General features: G+C 50.5%; 1 protein-coding gene across 2 annotated transcripts in view; it reads left to right on the plus strand.

Annotated features, from left to right (window-relative positions):
• Positions 1–2858: 2858 nt before the first annotated feature.
• The window catches only part of ATG7 (autophagy related 7), a 241062-nt gene continuing 229294 nt past the window's right edge, over positions 2859–14626 (plus strand). For both annotated transcript variants that reach the window (XM_068982053.1, XM_068982054.1), the window contains exons 1-4: positions 2859–3018; positions 3482–3536; positions 11688–11805; positions 13522–13599. In XM_068982053.1, the coding sequence (XP_068838154.1) occupies positions 2859–3018; positions 3482–3536; positions 11688–11805; positions 13522–13599 (411 nt within the window). The remainder of the gene's footprint in view (positions 3019–3481; positions 3537–11687; positions 11806–13521; positions 13600–14626) is intronic.

The following is a 14626-nucleotide window of genomic DNA, read 5'->3' on the forward strand; positions in this document are numbered from 1 at the left end:
GTAGGTCATCAAAATGGGTTATTGTCGACTTTCAAGACTAACTTGCGGTTGATTGTGAAGTATGTGTAGGGGTCTGATGCCCCATCCCACAGAGGATTTCCGATGAGATCTATTTGTACTGCTGTTCTGCTGGGGTGTTGATTCTTATCTCTCTGAACGTCAGTGCCATCTTCTGTGAAACCGGAACTGTCACTTCTTAGGACTTTGGGGAGGAAATAATGCAGCCGCCCACCCCTGCCGCAGCGCCTGGCCCCAGCCTGTGCTTCGTAACTTCCACTCTCATCTCGTGGCGGAGGACTGTTGACCCTCTAGCATGCAGTGGCTTACTGGATGTGAGAGAGAGAGGACTTGAAGATGACTTTGAGGTTTCTTCGTGGCTATATGGTGGTGCTGTTTAATAAACTAGGACGTAAAGGAAAATGGACACAGTTTCAGTGAAAGGAACATTCAGTTTTCGATTTGTCAAGCTGAAGATGCCTGTGAGAAATTCAGTTTCAGCCTTTAGAAGACACTTTAATATATGGTTGGAGGTTAGCGCTAGAAACACCATCCTGGGATTCATTGGCATCTAGATGGAAATGGGTGTATAAAATGAAAAACTTGCTTTGCGGAAAGCTTAGACAAAGGAGAGGGCTGAGCGCGGAAGCTTTCAGAAGCCAGCAGTAGCAGGAGAACGCCAGCTGTGTTGTGGAGGGGCAGAGAGAAGGGAGCGATGGAGAAACCCGCAGAAACAAGCAGGTGACTGTGAGGGTGTTCCATGCCAGTGTCGCTCACAGGGTGGGCCCCAGGCCGCCAGCATGAGGGTCTCTTCTCCACTGGGCCCTGAAGGCACAGTGCCCGGGACCCACAGACTTTTCTGGGCCATGTGAAGACTGGAGTGACCCCAAAAGGTGAACATTCTGCAAGCGCAAAGCTACGAAGAGCCTTTTAGACAAAAGCCAGAGCTGGTTTCATATGGGCCCAGGGTGCATTTAAATGGGTTCGAAATGGCTTGGAGGTCGCTGTGTCTGCCTGTGTGTGTATGCTCAGTCCTGTCTGACTCTTTGTGACCTCATGGTCTGTAGCCCACCAGGCTCCTCTGTCCATGGGATTCTCCAAGCAAGAACACTGGAGTGGATTGCCATTTCCTTCTCCAGGGGATCTTCCTGATCCAGGGATCAAACCCATGTCTCCTGCATTTGGCAGGCCAATTCTGACTCCAGAAGTAAGAGTGCTGCTGTCCTGAAGGCTTCAAGATAGCATCAAACTCGAATCAGGATCCCCCTGGGGCACCGGTCCCCGCCACCCTCTCTGTCCTTTCTCCCCCAACCCGCCACCCCTCCCACCCCCTAGCAAGTGGATCCGAGGCATGTTCATTTTTTAATAAGCCCACAAGGAGGTGGAAACACTTGTTCAGTGCTGGCTGGTGTGATGTTGCGCATCCAGGCCAAGGCCGCAGAGTGCGCAGGCCCTGCTCGGAGCCTTCTGCCTGCTCTGACCTGCCCGCGCCTCCTCCGCCTGGTTTTTCCCGGGTTTAGGTGGCGCTCACTTGCATTTTACCATGTAATTGCTACTGCACTAGAGCTCCTTGTCTCTCTGATAGCCAACATGTTTAGAGAACTGAAAGGTTTTAAAAAATCTTGGCCCAAAACTCACGCAGAACCTCTCTGAGTAGACATGACCTGTCATCTTTTATTTATCCTCTCTAGTGTGACTGCTCATACATCCCACTGCAGACATACTCATCTGTCTTGGGGCAGTTGGAGACTCAAGTGACCTCATCACCGTGTGCCTTTGGAACTGCAAGTTCCTCTAGGGTTGTGCTTCCCCCCGCACCACCACCCCATCACCCCCAGGTCTGTGTCCCCTCCCCGCCCACTCACGAGAGTGTGCAGGGGACATAGGGCATTACATTGAACGTATGCCTGCTGGCCGGGACGGTCAAATTTATTTGATGATTTGAACCGGTGATGCCATCCAACCATCTCATCCTCTGCTGCCCCCTCCTCCTGCTGTCAATCTTTCCCAGCATCAGGGTCTTTACCAAGGTCTTTACATCAGGTGGCTAAAATATTGAAGCTTCAGCATGAGTCCTTCCAATGATATTCAGGGTTGATTCCTTCAAGATTGACTGGTTTGGTCTCCTTGCAGTCCAGGGGACTCTCAAGAGACTTCTTCAGCACCGCAGTTCAAAAGCATCAATTCTTAACGCACTTAGTCTTCTTTATGGTCCAGCTGTCACATCCATACATGATTACTGAAAAGACCACAGCCTTGACTATATGAACCTTTGTCAGCAAACTCATGCCTTTGCTTTTTAACACACTGTCTAGGTCTGTCAGCTATACCCTAATACAAAGTAAAAAAATAAAATTAAAAAAATAAAGTAGATAAAGTAAAGTGTAAATTTCCTGAATTTGAAGGATAAAATGTGAGATTTCAAAGCAGTTTTGATACCATGGTTTGGGTGGGGGAACTTCTTCATCCTTCCTGGCTGGGGTGCTCAAGCGCTGCCTCACTCAGAACCCTGACAGCTGGCGTTGGTCACTGGCTGGACTTCAGGTTTTTGTGCTTGTAAAGTTCCCTGGGGCCACACAGGATGGCTCGAAGAAGGGATAACACTAGCGCATCAGTCAGACCAGCTTGTGAGAAAGAAAGATGCCCCGAAGTAAAGGCCCAGGAGGTCCGTTGTGTCGCCCAGAGGCTGACTGCGGCAATGTGGCCAGGAGCCTGGGGTTGCTTTCCAAAGCTATGTCTTCAGGCAGCTTCTCAGCCTCTGGTCACTTTCTGTTTCTCTGTGTCAAGTGTGGTTACAAATGGCCTTTCTCACCGTATCCTGTGCATTGTTGCCGTGATTTGTTTCTAGCAGGCGATAGCGAATGGCAGCAGCTATGGGGGACCCCGGCCTCTCCAGATTGCAGTTCGCCCCCTTCAGCAGTGCCTTGGATGTTGGCTTCTGGCATGAGTTAACCCAGAAGAAGCTGAATGAGTACCGGCTAGACGAAGCTCCCAAGGACATTAAGGGTTATTACTACAACGGTAGGCGATAGGAAACTCCATTCTTTTTCTCTTACTTTCTCTGCCCAGTGTAGGGTCAGCTCTCCTTCGGAATGGGATATCCTTGACTTTTACCATTAATGGTATCCCCTGGTTTCTACTTTACTTCCTGACTTTTTGACCCATGTTCATTTCTTTTCTCCTTATTGGGAGAAGAAAGGGAGAAGCCAGTGTATTAATCGGAAGAGTTAATACCCATCACTGAGTATTGCTGGGGAAGGGGATTAGAAACATTTTCCCCAGTGAGTCTTTGGGTTAATATTCTTGGCAGATACCTTGGATTCACAAAAGCCGTCATCTGCTGCTGAGTCCTTGTTCAGCTCGGGTGGCTGGAAATTGGATGGGGCCCTTTGGGCTTCACCAGAAGAAAGTGATCCACAAATGTTTTTGTTGCAAAGGCTGCTGTGACTAACTCATGAGTGAACATGTAAATGCTTCCTTCCAGGTGACTCTGCAGGGCTGCCAGCTCGCTTAACACTGGAGTTCAGTGCTTTCGACATGTGAGTATTTTTTGATCGAAATCTAAAATAGAGAATGCTGATTTTTGCAAGGAATGAGGGTTTTTAACTTTCATTGTAGGTGGGCCATGGGGCGATCCCCAGAAGTTTCCGAGAGCAGGGCTAGCATCTCGTGGTTCTGTTGTACCTCCCATGGCATGGAGACAAGTGCTAGGTGCTCAGGACTATCTGGTTCATTCTTTCAGCACGTATTTATCACCTATTAGGTGCAGCAGTGAGCATTTATTAGACTACTTCTATATACAAGTTACTGTGCAATAGCATTGTAGGGATGTACAAAGAAACGTGACATAATGTCCTCACAGAGGTGTCTTTGACTAATTGGGGACCATGGGGGAGTTGCTGGAGGGAAGAAACATATTTATTGAGTTAATTACTGACTTATTTTCTAGAGATAATCCTTTCAGACCTACCAGGTGTGGTTTTCTTCCCTTTCACAGGTGAGGAAACCACGAGTCCAAAGGTGAAGTGACTTACCTAAGTCATTTAGACATGGCTAACTTTAGGAAACAAGGGTGAGAGAAAAGTGACCTGTATTTCTGAGGTTGAAGTCTGAGTAGCTGCGGGCAATTTCCTATTTTCTGTAGAAACCGAGAAGCCAGGAGGTGGGTGTAGTTTGGGGAGGAGGTAGATTTGGTTTAGGACATGTTGAGTTAGAGCTGACAGAGCCCAGGCTGTAAGATAGGAAGAGGCTGTAGCGTGAGGGGAAGGAAGGAAGGGCAGTGACAGGGACCGGGCCTGATCAGGAAGGGCAGAGACGCAGAACTCGCCAGAGAGGCGCGACTCGCTGGAGAAGAAGAGCCAGAGATGCTGTTTTCAGCAAGGGAAGGGGGTCAGCAGCGGCCGAATCAGAAAGGCCCAGAGCTCAGCGCTCCGGTCGCTGGGATTGTTGACTGGGTTGTGTGAGAAACTAAATTCTGCGCCTGGGGGCAGAGCAGAAAGCATGTTGAGAGGCTTTAAGATAACCGAGAGCTGGAGGATTACAGGCTTCCAGGAGGGGGCCATCCTTTTCTGCTCCCTCGTGTGTTTGCTGTGTGGGGGTCGGGGATAGGGGGAACATGAAGAGGTACTTGTAAAGACCATCTAAATACGGAGATAGTCAGATTCATTGTTGTTGTTCAGTCGCTCAGGCGTGTCCGACTCCTTGTGAACCCTTGGACTGCAGCACGCCAGGCTTCCCTGTCCTTCACCATCTCCCGGAGCTTGCTCAAACTCATGTCCATTGAGTCGGTGATGCCATCCAACCATCTCATCCTCTGTCGCCCGCTTCTCCTCCTGCCCTCAGTTTGCCCAGTATCACAGTCTTTTCTAATGAGTCAGGTCTTCGCATCAGCTGGGCAAAGTATTGGGACTCCAGCTTCAGCATCAGTCCTTCCAATGAGTAATCAGGGTTCATTTCCTTGAGGACTGACTGGTTTGATCTCCTTGCTGTTCAATGGTCTCTCAAGAGTCTTCAGCACCACAGTTCAAAAGCATCAATTCTTCATCATTCAGCCTTTGTTATAGTTCGACTCTCACATCCATACATGACTACTGGAAAAATAACAGCTTTGACTTTGTGGACCTTTGTCGGCAAAGTAATGTCTCTGCTTCTTAATATGCTGCTTAGGTTGGTCACAGCGGTTTTTATGAGGACCAAACATCTTTGAATTTCATGGCTCCAGTCACTATCTGCAGTGAGTTTGGAGGCCAAGAAAATAAAGTCTCTCCCTGTTTCCATTGTTTCCCCATCTATTTGCCGTGAAGTGATGGGACGGGATTATGGACTACAGTCTTCAGGCTCCTCTGTCCATGGGATTTTCCAGGCAAGAGTACTGGAGTGGGGTGCCATTGCCTGCTCTGTAGTCAAAGATCAGGGTATTTCAAGTAAAGTCTCCCTGGAATTTGAAAACAAAAAATCTCTTCAAAAGTCAATACATTTTATTCCTCTGTCACAATCAAATTGTGAAACTAAATTGCACAACTTGAATGGAAAATGATGTTAGTCTTTGTACCTTTAAAAGATATGTTTTGATGTTTCTTATTCCCTTCAGAGCTTTCTTGCTCCATAATAAATCCTTGTGACTGCGCGTCAAAGCAAAAAATCCTAGTCATCTCTCTCCTGCATTGGCAAAGACTGACTGACTTTTGGAGCAATCACAAAATAATGAGGAAAATGCATTCGGCGTACAGTCTTAAATTATCTGAGGCTAATAAATGGGGTAGTGTAGTTCTAGTATAACCTGGAGGGTCCAGCATTCCTCACCAGCTGCCCTCATTCCTATCTGTTTTTTGTTTTTTAATGTATAATTTGACTTATTTATTTATGGCTGTGCTGGGTCTTGCTGCTGTGTGGGCTCCTCTCTAGTTGTGGCACATGCGGGCCCCTCTCTAGTTGTGTGGGCTTCTGATTGCGGGGGCTTCTCTTGTTGTAGGGCGCAGGCTCTAGGGTGCGTGTGCTGCAGCAGTCACAGCCCGTGGGCTCTAGAGCACAGACTCAGTAGTGGCACACGGGCTTAGGGCTTAGTTGCTCTGCAGCACGTGGGATCTTCCCAGATCAAGGATCGAACCTGTGTCTCCTGCATTGGCAGGCGGATTCTTATCCACTGAGCCACCAGGGAAGCCGGCTCCTGTCTCTTCTGACACTAGATGAAAGCTTATTATTTTTTGAGTTTCAGTAATTTTATTCTTTGGCACAACTAATTACAGAAAAAAAAAAAAAAACTATTCACAGAAGTTAGGCTCGATCTTGTTGCAAAATCCAGGTTTCTTAAACCTTACAATCCTGAAATTTTAGTTGAAGGAGATAAAGTCTGTGATCCTGTGGCTGTGGTTTTCACCCAGATGGCCCGATTTTCTTGATCATCGTTTGTCAGTTAGCTGCTGAATATTCACCATGCGTGAGGCTCCACGGCAGGCACTGGGGGAGATGAGCAAGAATTACGACATGGGAGTCCTGGATTGGAAGCTTGATGGCTTGGAATCTGCCCCTGATTAACTGCCTTACCTGGAATGAGTCTTTTTCATTTTCTCAGCTTCGGTTTCCTCATCCGCAGCTCCCAGCTTCTAAATGTTCCTTTCAGTTTTAAAAGTCTGATTTTCTTCCTTTCTTTTTTTTTTTATTTAACTTTTTTGTAAAAGTCTGTGATTGATGCCCCCTTTCTTAGGATGGCTGGTGCCATGGTCTAAACGTTGGTGTTCTTCAGAAGCACATATGTTGTAAACCCAGGGCCCAAGGTTACGGTCTGAAGAAGTGGGCCTTTGGGAGGTGGTGAGGGCAGGGCTCTCATGCATGGGGTTAATGACGGGAACCCCAGAGACCTAGCTTACCCCCTCCACCCTGCGAGGACACAGCTGAAGCGGAAGAAGCTCTTCGCCAGGAGCTGGTGCTTTGATCTTGGACTTCCAGCTTCCAGAGCCGTGAGGGATAAACATCTGTTGTTTGGCAGCCCCCCAGTCTGTGGTGTGGTACAACCTCTGCTGGGGCAGACTGAGACAGTCAGGAAGTTCACTGAAAGCACTCGGAGCTCCTCTGGAGAAACGAGGTCTTTGTATCCACATTGTTTTTCTCATGATTGTTCTTTCTTTGCGTTTATTGCTGAGCATCTGCGTGGGTTTATAGGGAAAATCTCTGCGCATTTATTCATCAAACACTGAATGTTTCTTATGTGCAGATGTGTAGGTGGTAGAAATACAAAGACTTAAGCAAACAGGGGACTCTGGAGGAGCTCTGCATGGAGGTGGAAGACAGGTATTAGCGTCACAGGGTATGCAGTGCTGGAGCAAACGTGGGGGGCTGATAGTTGGTTCAGAAATGCTTATTGATTGCTTCCACTGTGTCTTGATGATAGAATGTGCTGGGCCCTGGGGATACAGAGAAGCATAAGATGCAGTTTAGAGAGCTAACAGCCCGAGTCCTCATCTATAGATGCCAGGTGTACCTCAGCTTTGCACAGCACCAGAGAAACCCCTTTCACTCTGAGATCCCGGAAGCCAGATGAATCTCTACCAGCAGTTGGCATCACAGGATCCTGTTATCTACCTTGTTTTGGCTGAATTATCAGTCACACTTGACTGATCAGGCACCGACTGTCCTGCCCTAGAGGGAGCTGTCTTAGGCTGGCACGCTGATGAACCAGCCCCCGATATGTAATGGCCCTAACACAGAGGGAGTCTGTTTCTTACCTGCTTAGTAGTCCAGGTGGGGGTTGGGGTCGGAGGTGGTCCAGTCTTTTTCTGTCTTGTGGCTCCATCATCCTGGAGGGCTTGTGTGCTGCTGAGAATGGAATTGTCGCCTTCCGGTGGCAAAAAAGAGGAGGCACAAGAGAACCAAAGTGGAAATCTGAGGAGACACACCCAACTCTCTTAAAGACCCTTAATGGCCTGGGTGAGCGTGGGGTTGGGGGGCATGTATCACCCCACTCGCGTTCCATTAGGCAGAGCCGAGGCCTCACCGTCTTGTAGGGGAGGCTGAGACATGGTGCTGAGCTACAAGCATCAGAGCATCACTTCTATATAAAGAGAGAAAAATAGACTTTGGTGGGCAGTCTCTGTATGGATTTAAAGCTGGTTAGAAAAAAAAAAATTCCTTTGAGGAACATTTACCTAGTTATTTATTTTTAAAATATATAGCACCGTTTCAAAATCGTTTTTAATTAATTAATTTTTGGCGTGCTGAGTCTTCGTTGCTACAGACTTTCTCTGGTTGTGGCGAGTGGGGCTGCTCTCTGGATGTGGTGCTCAGGCTTATCCCTGTTGCGGAGCAGGGTCTGTAGGCACGGGGACTCAGAGGTTGTGGTACACAGGCTTAATTGCGCCGTGGCATGTGGGATCTTCCTGGACCAGGGACTGAACGGTTGTCCCCTGCATTGCCAGGCAGATTCTTAATCACTGGACCACTAGGGAATCACAACATTTACCTAATTAGTGATAAGACATATTTTCCTTTTCTAAGCTTCAAGTTGGGCTTAGTAAGATAAATAGAAGGCATACCCTTGTGTTCAGAGACCTTTTCAGAGGAAATAGGGCTCATTTGCTAGATCATCTGTGCAGGGCACGGGCCCGCTTATTCTCCACCATCTTGCCAGCACCTCACTCAGGTCCGACATGGACTGGCCACTCAGATAGCCGTTGGCGTCAATGGCAAGCAGTCTGAGGGCCTGGCTGTCAAAATGGGAAGTGGCATGGCTGGTGGAAAGGCACCCATGGGCCCCGATAGAGGACGCGATGAACAAAAGCTCAGAGATGGTTACAGAAAGCAGGGGATCATGCAGTCAGGCCCCTAGACTGAATGTGACTTAGATGCCAGAGCTCCCCTCAGGCAGATGAGACTGCGCACACGTAGTAAAGGCTTCTCTAGATTCGTTCCATCCCAGCCACCGTCACTGCCTATCTGTTCTGGAGGATCTGGCCACGTGTCTGCCTTTGCCCAGGAGGTTCCATAACAGCTCTCAGACTTTCCTGAGTCATCACTGTGAGCCTGAGTGATGTTGAGGGCCTGGTGTCCAGAGAGAACGTGCCAGGCTTCAGGCCTTTGTAGGATCTCATGTTTTCCCCAACTCGGGTTAGTGTGTTCACTAACTAGTTAGAGTTCACTGTAGGCTGTAGGACGTGGGGAAGATGTCTAATTCTAGTTTTCTAAAACAGCTTTATTGAGGTATACTTTACGTACGTACCATGTGGACTTTCCTGGTGGCTCAGACAGTAAAGCGTCTGCCTACAATGCAGGAGACCCAGGTTCTACCCCTGGGTTGGGAAGATCTGGAGAAGGAAATGGCAGCCCATTCCGGTACTCTTGCCTGAAAATCCCATGGATGGAGGAGCCTGGTAGGATACAGTCCATGGGGTTGCTAAGAGTCGGACACGACTGAGCGACTTCACTTCACTTTATGTACCATACAGTTTACCCATTTAAAGTGCACAATTCAGCACGTCTTAATATGTTCACGAGGTGCAGCCGCCACCACTGCACATTTTTGCCACTCCAGAGGGAAGCCCTGCACCCTTCGCAGTCACTCCCCATCCCTCCCCTTCTGCCTGTCCCCCGCGCTGGGCAGCCACAACTCTGCTGTCTGTCTCTATGGATTTGGCTGCCCTGGACATTTCACAGCAATGGCATCACAGCAAACTAAACTCATACGTGTCCAGGCGCAGGATTTGGAAACTCTCTGGTTTCCAAGTTTAGGGCTCTTTCCAGTCCTCCTCTGAGCCACCTCTTTCTGGAACAAGTGGAACTTGAACCTGGAGAAACTACTGGACTGGCTTACCCTCCCACGATCACATTTTAAGTTCTTTCCTCTGGCCACCTCCCTGGGTGGAACTTTAAGCCTTGAAAAATGCTTCTCCTCTGAAAGTCTCTGAGACTCACTAATGAGCTCACACGAGGGCCGATGTCCTAGCAGCTGCCTGAGTTCGCATGCTTTAGTTTCCTCTGCTCTCACAGCAAGGCTTCGGCCCAGCATTCGCACACCCAGGACATCTGGATGCTGGGAGGGAGGGTACCATATTCGATCAGAGCATCCTTCTCTGTTTCTGTAGCCATTTCATGAGGCCATGTCTGCGTGTAGAACCACGTCTGCCTGCAGAAGCCTGGTTTACCAGCTGCTGCGCTTCCTTTTTCTTCCCTCTCAGCCTAGTCTTATCCTTTTCTGATTTCTTTTTTCTCCTCAAGTCTGTCCTTGATGTCCTCATCTCACCCGAGTGAGGAATATTCTTCTGTTGTCGCAGAGTGGTGACAGATACAGCCTATGAGCCACTGACTCATCAGCTCCCAGAGGCAAGCTCTGGCCTTTGGAAGTTGCTTCTCCCAGGACTTGGCATTTGAGCCTTAGAGACAGCATTTGGCAGAACCTCCGCGCCCGTTGCACCCTCCACACCTGCTGAGGGTTTAGAGCTCTCTAAGCCCTCCTCCCCGAACCCCATTCTACTGAGACTCGGAAGGGAGAAACGCTGGGTCTGAAGAGCTGCCATCGGTGTGAGCAGTGAGCATCCTCTCCACAGTGGTTGTGACCACAGTGTGCATCTTGTGATAAGATGACCGCTATTTTCAGTTAACAGCTGTAACCTCTGAAGGGCTTCCCAGGTGGCTCAATGGTAAAGAACCCGCCTGCCAATGCAGGAGATGTGGGTTCAGTCCCTGGGTCGGGAAGATCCCCTGGAGAAGGGAGTGGCAACTCACTGCAGTGTTCTTGCCTGGAGAAGCCCATGGGCAGAGGAGCCTGGCAGGCCACAGTCCCTAAGCTCACAAGGAGTCAAACACGGACTGAGCAACTCAGCCCACACACACAACCTCTGAAATGCAAATTAATCATTTCGGAGGTGACACCAGGTTTTCCCACATCTGGGTTGTGCTCAGAATCATCTTATCTTTCTCATCTCCTGACCTGGGTTACTCTGAGGCCGGGGGACTGGAGGGGAAGGGGACAATGTAGAATGTGACACCCACGCGGCACGACATGGCCATGCAGATGTCCAGCGTGCAGTGCAGTCAGGAGGAGGCGGCATGCCCCTGCCTTTGGAGAGCTTCCTGTCCCCCAAGGGGTGTGATTGTTGGTCTTGGCAACACTCTAAAATAACTATGCTCATGATCAGAGAAGGGGGGGATGGATGGATGGCTTCCTGGAAGAGGAGGATTTGCAGCAGGGTGCTGAAGCCTGGGAGTGCTTGAGTGGGGAGTGGGCAACACAGACCCTTCGAGTCAACAGTTCTGAGTTGAGACCCCTGCCCTGCCTGTTATATGACCTTAAGCAAGTTACTTAATCCTTCAAGAGGGAGAACAGACTCCTTTCAGAACCGAAACCTTATACCCAGGTCCAGTAGAAGCTCAGTAAATAAAATCTCTCTTTCAGTTTAAAGATGGGAAAGAATTTTTTTAAATAGGAAAGAGCTTATATTGGCGGGCGGGGGGCGGGGGGCAGCGGAAAGACAGCATGCAGAGACATTAGGGGAAGGGGAATAGAGAGGCTTTTGGGGGTAGAGCGCACGTTTTTACCCTTGAAGCAGTGATATTCGTCATTTTCCAGAGAAATGTAAACCAGCCTTCTCTTTGCCCTGTAGAGCATGGTCCTTGTCTCTGACTGTCTTCTGGTTTGTTTGTCGTTTGCTGGCTCTCCGCGTCCCAGCTGTGCCCATTAACCATGTTTCTCTCGTGCCCAGGAGTGCGCCCACCCCAGCCCGCTGCTGTCCGGCGGTCGGCACGCTGTATAATACCAACACACTCGAGGCTTTCAAGGCTGCAGATAAGAAGCTACTTCTGGAAGAAGCAGCAAACGAGGTTAGCTGGGAAACGCAATGTACCCGTTGTCTTGTCCATGGTCCCGTGGGCACACGGTCGCAGACCAAGTGTCTGACTCTGTCACAGAAGCTAGCGTGTACCCGGCGCTCAAGCTGCTCAGGGCCTTCTGCAGTGATGGGTGGGTCAAGGAGGAGACAGCCGGGCTCTTGCCTGAGGAGAAGGTCACAGCAGAGAACGGACGCACTCGCCGGCTCTCCCCAGTTAGCTCAGCCTCTCTGAGTGCGCCGGCTCCGTGCCTGTGTCTCGTGGATTTGGGTTCTCTGTTCCTAGTGCCCCCTGAAGAGGCTTTTTAGTCCTGAGTGCTGTCAGCTGTCAGAGCCCATCATGTCTCCCGCGCGCCCTCAGGGCTAAATGGAAAGGCCCCGTGGGACAGCCCGGCCTCCGTGGCCCCGTGGCCTCCCGTCCCATCTCCCTTGCCCTCACCGTCTCTGACCACTCACGGCACATCAGGGAACATTCCTCCTTTCACCGCTTTCTGTGGCCCCTTCTCCCTGGAACTCGATGTTTTTCTCTGCCTTGAGTGTCCTTCCTTTCCTTATTCACGTCTGAGTTAGTGTGAGGAATGAGTGGGGGGCAGGTGGCTTATCCCCGCCCTCTCTGCCACCCACATCATCGACGAGCTTCACCCCAGTGAGTTTTAGCTATGTGGGGGCCGTGGTCAGAGAGGGGCGTCCCCTTCCTCGGGCCTGAGGAAGGCGTCCGCCCCGCCCCTCGTGATGGGGGCGATGGTTGCTTTCCTCGGCCTGCGGCGTGACTGCTCATGGGCTCCTGCGTGTTTCAGAGGCCATCTCGAGAGAGTGGGTCAGGAGAGTGGGTCTCTAGAGAGTGGGCCGGGTCTTAGGCTGTCATTGGAAACAGCAGGCTGCTCCCCACGGGAATCCCAGCCCTGTCCCGTGTCCGGGGCTCAGCCTCCCCTTCGGTTTGTCAGAAGCGGGGCCCACTCTCCTGGGCTCCAACTTCTCCAAGCTCGTTGTTTCCACAGCAGGACCTTCTCGCTGCTTGTTTCCCTCTTCCGCTCGCGTGTGTGCCGGGGTTTCTGGTGGCACAGCTGCTGGTTTGCTTAGTGGCACAAAGTTTAGCCACTGGTCTTAGTTCCTGAAACGTGTGACCAGGGCCCGCTTCTGCTTCCAGTCACAGCCCTTCCCGAGTATCCATAGACTTGATTTTTTTTTCTCTTCAGGGAAAGATTATCCCAAATAAGGCTTTTAAGAAATGCCCTGTACATAGTTCAGATCACGGCCTCTGGAGCCCATCCCTGGCTCCTTCCTGGCGCCTATCCTTAGCCGAGGTCAGGGCTTCTCCCAGGTCCTGTCCGCCCGTCTGCGAGGTCCCCTGCTGCCTGGTGGCATGCAGACATGGGTGCCCGGCTCTCTCCCAGGCTCTTAGCGTCTGGAGGGCGGGGAGTGTGCCTCTCACTTCTGTAGCCCCGATGTGCTTGCTCTGTAGTTGACAGTGAGTAAACATCTGTGGAAGGCAGGAACCAAGGCGTGAACAGGCTGGGTTTCCTCCCTGATGCTGAGACCCCGCAAGAGAGAGGATGCTTCTGGACTTTCCTCTGTCTCTGCAGGGGGCCCAGGATGAGTGTGCTGGGCCTGTGGGCAGGAAGGCGCACTGCCCCGCAGCTCCGTGTGCTCCTGGGAGGGAGGCGGGAGGAGACCCCGGGACCTGCCTTGACGCTGCTTCTCCTCCCGGCAGATCTGGGAATCCATCAAATCGGGGGCTGCCCTGGACAACCCCGTGCTCCTCAACAAGTTCCTCCTCTTGACATTTGCGGTAAGTCTGTGGGCTCGGCGGGGTGTGGACTGCGGACTGCCCCGGCCAAGCCCAGGGCGCTGGTGGGACAGGCTGCTCTCTTCTCTCAAGTCACGTCTGCTAAACAAATCCTTGGGTGCTTGGTGACCCGGTAGTGGCTGGCGTTTCTCACTGATGCAAGATTAATTCATTCTCCTCGATCGCGCTGGTGGCTGTTGCCTGGTTTATGTGACAGGGAGACCCAGCTCTCGTCATTTGAGGACGTGACAAAGTCCAGTTCCGGGAGCTGGGTTCATCGCTGCTAACATCTTTAAGTTCAGCGCCGCAGAGCTCAGTTGCTGGGTCCACTGACATAAGAAACAAGTGACGACTCGAGGATCTAAGCCATCCCTAGGTGACTTCTAGACGAGAGGGGGGTCACCCTGCATAGCTTGTCCACACAGCTGTGTTGCTGTTTTTTTTTTTTAAACAAAGCAAATGTTTTATGTAAGTGAGATCTAGTTAAAGTGAACTTTAAGGGCGGCTTTGAAGAGAAGAAATCACACTGGGGGAACACCTGCTGCCCAGGGAAGCAGGGGGAGGGAGCCTCGGTGATGGGAAACATGGCAGAAGGCGAGGGCTGGTTGCTTTTAATAGAAGTGCCAGCCCACACACATGCGAATGCACGTGTATACACACATATGCGTGCGTGCGTGTGTCTTCATATATCTCCGCAGAAGGCTCGTTTGCCCTTTATAATTATGTTAACATTATAGTGTTCTGTCAAGTGTGTGTTCTACAGACCTTTTTACATCTCGGTTGTTTTCAGTATTCACTATTTTATTTTGCTTTTGACCGTGCTACGCAGCATGTGGGATCTTAGTTCCCCAACCAGGGGTCGAACCCACGACCCCTGCACTGGAAGCAGTTTGAACTACTGGACTGCAAGGCAAGTCCCCAGTATTCACTATTATTTTAAGAAAGTTGCAGTGAACATTGTCAGCCACACTGATTTTCTTTTCCCGCTTATTTCTTTAGAAGATAGCCCACTGGAGTGGGCATGTAGACG

This window comes from Capricornis sumatraensis, chromosome 10, assembly GCF_032405125.1.
Source record: "Capricornis sumatraensis isolate serow.1 chromosome 10, serow.2, whole genome shotgun sequence".
NCBI lineage: Eukaryota > Metazoa > Chordata > Mammalia > Artiodactyla > Bovidae > Capricornis > Capricornis sumatraensis.